Below are 9,488 nucleotides of genomic sequence, written 5' to 3'. Positions count from 1 at the left end.
TAAAGATACCTGTGGTAGATGAGTGTTGCCCAAGAGAGAAAACGAGTGTTGCCCAAACTCAAAGAGATAAGAGCAGACGGTGGTTGCCCAAACTCAAAATGAATTGCCCAAACTCACTCGAATGGTGGTTGCCCAAACTCGAATTGGTGAGAAAAGGTTAAGTTTTTGGTTTTTGATCTTTGATTTTTTTTGTGATTTGGTTTTTTTGTGAGTGAGTACGCAAGAGAGATGATGCCAGTTGAAAAGGTTTTCCCAGTTTTCAGATTTAGGTAGGGGGTGTACTGGGCTTTCTTTTAGACTTTGCTATTTAGGCTTGGGCTGGATGCTGCCCAATCCAATTTGTGTGGCGCCCATTATAGGACTCATTTTATATAAACCCTTCGACAACTAAAAGTTCCTTGAGCTAAAATGTTCCTTGGACCAACCGAAAGATCGAAGTAATATAGCATGTCAGATATTATAGGTCCACTACCATTTTTCGGGCAACGACTTCATCATTAAATTAAGTCTACCTAGTAATACAAAGTTAAGGATCATCAAACCATAACAATTTCTATGGAGGCGTCCTCACACCAATCTAGCATGGCAATAAGTTATCCAGTCGTTGTATTAATTGCTACTATATATTCCCAAACAAAAAATTGTAACGACTCGCATTACTTTGATGTCTATTCAAGAAACATGTAGTAGTTAGGAAATAGAAATGTATTGATGCAAAGAGGATCAAACATATATGGTCAAAAAACACTTAATGGGCATAATGTACAACGTACTTTACATCTTTTTGCAATTTAGATACTTTACTTTTTTTTTTGCACTGCAGTACTTTGTACTTTGCATTTTCTTTCACTTAACAACTATGGCCCAATTCTAGTCAGTTAAGTGTTAACATGGCCACCAGAGTGTCCAACGTGTCCGTTCATTTCAAATTTCTTCCTATGTGGCACAGAGAAGCACGTGAAATTACGCACGTGAGAAACACGTGCAATTAATTCCCTCCATTTCTCAACGGTCGAAAATAACTTCCCATCCAACGGTCTAATTTCAATCCTCAATATCCTCTCTTTATAAATTTAATTGGCTAGCTGAACCCTAACTACAAAATTACGACCAAATTGTAAAATTAATCAACAAAATAGAAATTGGAACCTAATTTGCGTACCTAGTTTGCATAAATGGCGTCTACCTCGGGTTCTTCTTCACGAACATGCTATTGCGAGAGCTATCACCAATAGTGATCTCCAAGACTCCTGGCAACCTGGGAAGAAGGTTTTGGGGTTGCAGATATTACAAAACACATGATTGTGGTTACTTTGTATGGGAGGATTATCAAAAACCACCAAAGCAGAGGTTCGTTGATGTGTACGGTGACATTTAAGTGTTGCAACAACGTTTAGATGCTGCTGAGACGAATAAACTCAATTTGCAAAAGAAATTGATGGTGACAGTTGAATGTGAGAAGAAAAAGAGAATGAAGTTGAAGAAAGAAGTGAAACAACTGGAATTGAAGAATATGCAATTGAAGCAAGCTATTGTAATTTTAGTTTTTGCATTTATGTTGTACAAGTGTTTAATGTAAATGGTTATTTGGCACTATTGTTTGTTTGGTTATTCGAGCTGCTTATTTTGCAACAAATCTTCTGCAACAACAATACTTAACATAAACACTTACTATAATACTGCATAAATCATTATATTAAACAACAAAAATAACCAAATATCCTGACATACCATCCTGACATATATTCTTAAACAACCAAAATAACAAAATACATAACATCCTGACATTTGTTCTTAAACAACCACAATAACCAAATAAACATCCTGACATATGTTCTTAAACAACCAAATACATATATAGATCACTTGGAAGTTTTACTTCTTGTTGTGACACCAGTAGTTGTTGATCTAGTCTGAGGCCTTTTGCCACCCAAGGTTTTTCCAGCATTGTCTTAACTTGTGGTGCTTTATTTGCTTGAGATCCTCCCATTGCTGTTGTTGACTCTTGGGTTCCCATATTTTCTTGAGATCCTCCCATTGTAGATGAAACTTCTAGGCCACTAAGTTGATAAAGTGCACTTGATGAATTACTCCTCACAAATGATCTTTCTTGTGGCTATGTCAACAATATTTAATGTGTCAAAAAATATTTATTACAACTTACATGAAACAACTAACCCTACATCATAATGAAGACACAACAAAAACTTACATGAAAGAAGTTCCTTCCACTTGGAGGGACTATATGTATTCCTTCACCCAATGACATGACTCTTCTTGGTGCAATTGGAGGTGACAACCTTGAAGCAGTCTACACATAAAATAGATCATATTTATATAAGTGAAAAAAAAAACAAATAAATAAATAAATAAAACAAAAAAACCAAAAAAACACAGACACTCACATTGATATTTCTTTCTCCATCACCTATAGGAACTTGTTCCTTTCTTCCCCTACCTCTACCCCTTATTCCTTTACCTCTTGACCCTCTACCCCTTGAACCAGATACACCACCAATCCCTTCTTCCTCTACATTAGCAGCTTTTGCATTCTCTGCTTGTACATTCTCATGTACTACCTGCATATTTTCCACATTTGAAGGTGCCAATCTAGTTTTAGTCTACATAAAATATGACAATGCACTTGAGAGTATAACACTTGAAAAAAAAAACACAGACACACACACACAGGACACTCACATTGATATAAGTTTCTCTATCAGGGTTGTTATATACTCCAAAGCCTATAGGAATTGGTTCCCTTCTTCCTCTACCTCTTGAGCCTATACCTTTTCTTCCTCTAACTACTCCTGACCCTCTACCCCTTGAACCAATGACATCACTAGGGTCTTCATCTTTTACATTCCCAGCTTGTGCACACCTTGTACATTATCATCATTTGATTGTTTCTTCTTCCTCACCTATTAAATAGAGTTAAACAAACTAAAAAAAACAATTAAAAACACTAACTTGCTTCTTTCTAACTAGTTCTTGAGTGGACTTGTAAGATCGAATGTTGTGTTATGTACTATTGCACCTTGAGCAATGCATTTTCCTACCTTTCCTACTGAGTTGGTGAGAAAACTTGTCTTGTGTCACTTGTGTAACCCTTCTAGTACCCACTACCACCCCTTCCTTTAACTACACTAGAAATGCTGAAAAATGACACTAGGTTAAGACGGTTAAAACCGTCCTTAAATTAGGACTGCTAAAGCCGTCATATATGGCATAAGACGGTCGTATAATGACTTGAGGTAAAAAAGAGGACGAGCTTTAGTGTGGTAAATACACGACAGTAGCGGCAGTTCTGGAACTCGTCGCCTTACGTGGGCGGGGATAGTTTTTCACTCTCGCGCTCATTATTTCCAATACCTTATTTTCAATAACAAAGCCAGTTAGAAACCTAGTGGAAAGAGAGATAAAACAAAACCAAAAAAAGGTGACTTCTAACAACAAGCCGTGAGTTTTGTCCACTTAAGCAAGAGCTTCTGTAAGGAACACAAGGCAATAGCTTGTGAGCTTTTGTGAAATTGTAAGATCTCTCTTTCTCTCTCAAAATATAACATTTAGTTATTGATTTTAAAGCTTAAAGTTTTTGTTTTTTCGACTGATTTTTGGTTATTAAATTGATGTATTATTCACTAAACTGAAATGGGTACTTGAAACTTCAATAAAATCAAAGTTCCTTCTCCAAATTGAGGTAAAGTTCTTTCCTTTCTTCATTCTTTTGCATTTTTTATTGTTTTATTACTATGGATTCAATGGGGTTCGTTGAATCTATCAGGGGTATTTGTTATTTCGATTTTTCTTTGATGGGTATGAAATATTCATCTATTTTTTGGTATTTGGATTATGTTAATTTGATTCATATTGAATTATTTGGTGCTGGTTGTTTTAGAGTTGCTTGATCTTAGTTGTTACTGGCACAAGTGTTGTTGTTAATTAATCTTGGTCAATTTTCAGGTGTAAACTAGTTTTGTTTTGTTGTAGAAATTATTTTCATTTGTCAAAATTTGGTTTTGTTATTTGCTAAAAAAAAAAAAGCTATCTTTTTGTGATTCCTGTGTAGTTAATGTTTTTGTATATGTTGAAACATAGAAGTGGTCATTACATTCCATTTCAATTCATTTTATGTTATATACGTATATGAGTGTCACTTTAGGTGATAAAAAAAATGTTGATGGGTTCCTGATTTTTTTTTGTTTGCACCCAAAAATTCTTTGTATATATTTAATATGTCGAAGTGGTTGCTATCATTAGGACCTTAGGTTTCTCCTTGGTACTCTTGACTAGTGGTCCTGACCTTAACACTTAGTAGCACCCTTGAAGAAGAACAGTGTATTGATTGAATGTTTAACTTCCTCATCAACACTTTTTTTTTTAGTATCTTTCGTCAACATTTGCTGGAGTACTTTTATTTGATCCATAGATTAAATTAGCTGAGGTATGCATATTAGCTTCTCTACTATTTTTTATGACATGTTTTGGAGCAGTTAGTGAGGCTTGGGGCTTGGCTCACTGCTTATTTGTTACCTATTGGAACTTGCTTCATAGTAATGAATGTATGTAATTATAAATGTTCAGATTTATTGGTCCATTATCTATAAGAGTAATGTTTTTTCTTGTCTTGCATTAGATATAACGCTACTCTATATCTGTGTCATTTGCTTGCTTTTTCAAGATCATTTCTTGTTACGATGGTTTTCTGGTCTTTAGTATATTTGTGACAAAGCTATAGTTTTAATTGAAATGTCTTATTGAATAATAGTTGAAATCATTTGGGTTATAGGGCATGCCAACTTCACACTACACCAGCATTTAATAATTTGGACACAATCTTGGGACTATATTCCTCGTATCCAATTAAGACTATATACACGTACAATCTTGTAATGGTTAGCTATTAAAATGTAATGAATGATGAAATATATGAAAATGAGTTGTTTTGTAGCGAAAATGTAACGGATTTTTACGCCTCTGAATATCTTTGTATGATTTTTCAGAAAGAAAAGAACCCTAATTAACTACATAATTCTTTTATGTGGTTTCCTACTCATTCCGCCTATACTCTTGATTTCCTCTCAGTGTTGGGGTCTCAAATGGGCTAGGAGCCAGAGAACCTAAAGTTGCCAAGTTCTCTGTAGTGATGGCTGTTTGGACATCCTTCCTGTTTGGTATTATTTTCTCAGGTTCAATATTAGCTACCAAGAGTCAATTTCCCAAAATTTTCATAGAGAAACCCTGTGATGTCCGGGTTTCTCATACCGTGTTACTGTGTTGCGTGTAGTTACTGGACCTTTTTAAGTTTCTACTTTAAGGAGCACTAAAATTCCCCTTCATTCAGTTTGAGATTTCTATTTATTTAATTTGTGATTTTTAACTAGCTAGATTTTACTTGTTTAATAACTTCTTTGATTTGCTAATTATTTTGGTTGCCTGTGAAGTTTTACTTTGGTGACAAGTGTGGGACACGAGCCACAAAACACCTAAATAACTAGACTATGTACAATTAAACCTACCCTACAACCCAACTCTCACCTCTTGCTTGGCGGCGTCCATGATCAATAGAAAGAACCACTTGCAGTCAACAACAAATCAACAATATTTCTTATCTTTGTCCTTATTATACCATACTTTCACCTTTTCAATCATAGTAATTGGGTACTTTTTGACAATCCATGATTTGGAATCACTATTGGGAATTTGATTGATTGTGTGGTCTGAGTATTAATTGGGAGCATCATTTCTAGCTTTCTTTACTCTCTTAGATTTTGTTATTCATCTGATTTTCCAAGCATATATTCCCTAGTCTGAATTGGTACCTTGATTTGCAGTAAGTAGTTTACACTTCCATCACTTTATCATCCTTTAAATAGTGTACTCCTTTTTTAATTTTGGACACACCTCTGTCAAGTAAGTGGTTTATTTTTATTTTTATTATTTCTCTCAACTTTGGTGGAGCTGAATTTTAAGTGGGATTATAACTCATTACTGAAATTTCAAGTTTGGAGATGTATAGCTAATAACATGTGTCGTAATTCAACATACGATTTCGATGACGACTATTCATGATGTCAACTTCGCATTTTAAGTCTATGGTATTTATTTTATGCAAATGCTGTTTTTAATGTTGTCCTAGTAAGACCATGGTAGCAAGTTTGATTTTAGAGATTGGATCTGCCTTTACTACGTCTCTAAAGACCACATTTGTATTCTTTGCTGAAACCGTGGAATGTTTATGACAATCAGAGATAGTGTAGTTCTTTGTACTAGTGTTATCAAACCTAGCCAGGAGTTCAAACCGGGGAAGGGACTGGGTCAATTGGGTTAGTGTTTGGACCAGTGGTTCACTACTTGAACTAAATAAGTAAATATATATGTATACATTCATATATTAGTAATACTTCATGGGAATAGTGGTGCGACAACTGATATGTAAGTTGTTTGATTTGTGGAAGCAAGGTTCGAGTCTGCTCGCAAACAATTTATTTTTGAATTTATAAGAATTGCACAATTAGCCAGATTGGCATTGGCCCAGCCCACGGTATAGCTCTGTTCTCGCTATAGTTTAGGAAACAAGAGAGGACAACTGTTATACATTTGAAAATGAAGAAAATCAATAACTAAATGACATACCATGGTTTGTAAAGTCTAGCTAATGTGGCATCATCATGTCACACTATGCAAGGCATAATGTGACTGAAAGCTCACAAACTACAACCAAGTAAGTACAAAAGAATTATGTGCACTTTCAGTTATACTCAAAGATAAGTTGCATTGAACACATTCTTATGCTATGACTCAATTCGATTGTTGTTGGGATGTCTGCTCACATTATGTACACTTTGCTCCTTTCCAGGCTTGTTTTTGCAACGTTGTCATACATCGCAGAAACATTTATCTTCCTATATGTGGGAATGGATGCCCTTGACAGTGAGAAATGGCTAATGAGCGAGTTAAGGTATGTTAGCCAACGCGTAATATACTAATCAAGAAAGCAAAATGGTTATCATTAGTATTGGGGTAATACAACGAGATAAAAATTGCAGAATATTTTTTCGCGTGTGAGTTTGTTTGTCTGTCTTTTTTTTTTTTTGTTTTGTTCTTAACTAAAATGACAATTGATTTTCTTGTTATATTTGTAATCTAGCTAAAGTTTTTCCTAGTTACAATTTTGTTATGACATTACTTTATGATGTCGCAGCTTCGGGACAAGTCTTGGCGTATATTCTACTTTGATATTTCTAATATTACTTGGAAGAGCCATATTGGTTATTCTTGGCTCAGCCATCTCCAATGTTTTCAATAAGATGTATGGAAGCCCGAGGATTACATACAAGGATCAGGTGAGCAATCTCGGTGCCAGCTTTTTCTTTACAAATTCAAGTGTAGTATATGTTCTTTCAAATGCATCGAAGTCCAGCTCTATTCATAACAGAGCAAAAGAAAATAAATGGCAGGGCCTAGAGACATGACAGAAATGCAAGTATTTGATGGCCACGAGCATGCTTACTCAGCTAAATTTTGGTTAGGTTATAATCTGGTGGGCTGGACTTATGAGAGGTGTTGTTTCTATTGTTTTAGCTTTTAGTCAGGTATGTTGCTAGAGAAATAATATCATTGAAATGAGGCAAGTCTGATACTCATTATTTATGCAAGTTTTGTTTTAAAAAGTTAGTAACAACACTACTCTCTATCTTTGTCTCTACAGTATACACACTCTAGCGCGTACCATGGGATTCTGTTCAAGCAACAATGGTGACAAACACCATTATTGTTGTACTCTTACTACACTGGTGCAGGTTTCGTCATCTGGAATGACTGCTAGCCTCCTCCTTGTTCCAGTTGCATTTTATTGGAAGGTTAGTCATGTTGTGTGCACATTAGACTCTTCATTTCGAATCATGTATTTATATTGGTTGCGAATCTCGAGTGTTGGCATTTGAAGCTTATATAGTTCTGCAATTCCCAATGTTTAGAGTGGTTTCTAAGTATTATTCACCCTTCCCAACCTAGGCTGCTGTGGAAGAAAGTTCTCGTTCCTATGGTGTCATGGGGATACTGTCACTAGTAGGACTTGTGGTATGAGCTTGCTCTCTGAAATTCTTAATATTGCTTAATTATTGTTAATGGTGTTATATCACTTTTTCCTGACGATGAGGTTTTTTTCAGTCCTTTGTAGTGTTCTTCTCTCTTGGAATTGGAGCTATTCCATGGGTTATAATGTATAAGGTATGCTCTTTATATCAAAACTTCTGATTTCTCAAATTTTAATGGATCCCTTTCGAAAGCACAGAAAAATATGGGTTCACACTTCCAGAGGTCTTATATTTTTTTTCTATTCCTTAGATGATTGCCTCTCCATTCCTGGACTCCAACATTCTATTTTTATTTTGTTAGACACCTTAGTGTAGGACATGATTTAAAGTGGTAATACTTTATATTTTATCCTCAGCTCCATTATAATAATATGGCTTGGCTTTGTCCTCAGTAGAAATAAAAGTGACAATAGAGTGCATTATTCTTAATGTGCCCCTCCCCCCGTTTCACAGACATCAGATTGCTTATTGTATCTACCTGCTGTGGCACATCTAAAATTCTAAATAAGCTTTATTTATGACAGGGACCGTTACGATTTACACAATTTTGAATGCTTTTACTGTTGTGTTTGTGGCGCTGTGGGTACCCGAGACTAAGGGTAGAACTCTGGAGGAGATTCAATGGTTCTTCAGATAAGTTTTGCCTAGGAAGATTTTGGATCTCAATATTTATTATACATTCCGCTTGCGAATGCCCGTCCAGAAGCAAATTGTAGCATTATCTGGTGGAATCATGTTTTCTGAACTTGCGGAAGAGCTGGTTTTACCCTCGTGAAAGGTTGTGCGACTCAATGAAAGACCAAATTGCATAAAGGTGATGAAGATAAGAATTTCAAAACAATTTTTTTTTCCCATTATGTTCTTATTATGCCTTGTGTACTTTAAAAGCCTAGTTATTTATTGGCAATCAACAGCTTGAAAACATTGTAAATTTTGGAAAACGAATGTATAATATATCAAATTTTGAAATGTGTTGTTTTAGTATGTTTGTGTCATTGATTTTATGATATGAGAATTATGTAGTATTAGTAGTGGTGTCGGGGAAAAAATCGGTTCTACCAAAAAAATTAATTATTTAAAAAAAATTACTTTAAACAAATACAACGGGGAATACTAATACTATCGTTACTTTCTAAACTTAAGACAAGCATTTACGACGGTTCAGTGCGTTTTAGATTTGAAAATATGAAGTTCCAGCAAAAAGGAAATTTGCGACGATTTTGAATGTCCTATAATTAACGGCGGCTTTAAGTGTCGCACACCCATCGCATTTCTAATTCACTTTACCACGCATTTTCCCGTCGTTAATATTAACGACAGGGCTATTCACGACGAACTCTAGGACACCATTTTCCGTTGTAAATCATGATTTAGGACAGCAATTGCCAT

The 9,488-nt window shown here is 35.2% G+C and overlaps 1 protein-coding gene across 2 annotated transcripts; it reads left to right on the top strand.

Moving 5' to 3' along the window:
- Positions 1-5,041: 5,041 nt before the first annotated feature.
- On the top strand, positions 5,042-9,068 carry LOC147492669 (sodium/hydrogen exchanger 4-like). 2 transcript variants are annotated; one of them, XM_086566327.1, is made up of 8 exons: positions 5,042-5,833; positions 6,860-6,961; positions 7,205-7,346; positions 7,533-7,595; positions 7,712-7,862; positions 8,017-8,082; positions 8,173-8,232; positions 8,624-9,068. In XM_086566327.1, exons 5-8 carry the CDS (start codon positions 7,734-7,736, stop codon positions 8,648-8,650), a joined length of 282 nt encoding a protein of 93 aa, XP_086422453.1. In that variant the 5' UTR covers positions 5,042-5,833; positions 6,860-6,961; positions 7,205-7,346; positions 7,533-7,595; positions 7,712-7,733; the 3' UTR covers positions 8,651-9,068. The 2 variants fall into 2 exon arrangements, with proteins under 2 accessions (XP_086422453.1, XP_086422452.1); XM_086566326.1 differs by lacking the exon at positions 5,042-5,833 and adding an exon at positions 6,088-6,724 and having other exon boundaries at positions 7,980-8,082.
- The last annotated feature ends 420 nt before the right edge of the window (positions 9,069-9,488 follow it).

This window comes from Coptis chinensis, chromosome 6 (genome assembly GCF_015680905.1).
Source record: "Coptis chinensis isolate HL-2020 chromosome 6, ASM1568090v1, whole genome shotgun sequence".
Lineage (NCBI taxonomy): Eukaryota > Viridiplantae > Streptophyta > Magnoliopsida > Ranunculales > Ranunculaceae > Coptis > Coptis chinensis.
This window is presented reverse-complemented; position numbering and strand designations above follow the sequence as displayed.

What these genes read in the sequence shown, in the direction of transcription:
- LOC147492669 (XM_086566326.1), top strand. Translation starts at nt 6,672, where the DNA reads ATGTCACACTATGCAAGGCATAATGTGACTGAAAGCTCACAAACTACA. An exon ending in AGCTCACAAACTACAACCAA is followed by an intron (nt 6,725 to 6,859) that starts GTAAGTACAAAA and finishes GCTCCTTTCCAG; the next exon opens with GCTTGTTTTTGCAACGTTGT. An exon ending in TGGCTAATGAGCGAGTTAAG is followed by an intron (nt 6,962 to 7,204) that starts GTATGTTAGCCA and finishes ATGATGTCGCAG; the next exon opens with CTTCGGGACAAGTCTTGGCG.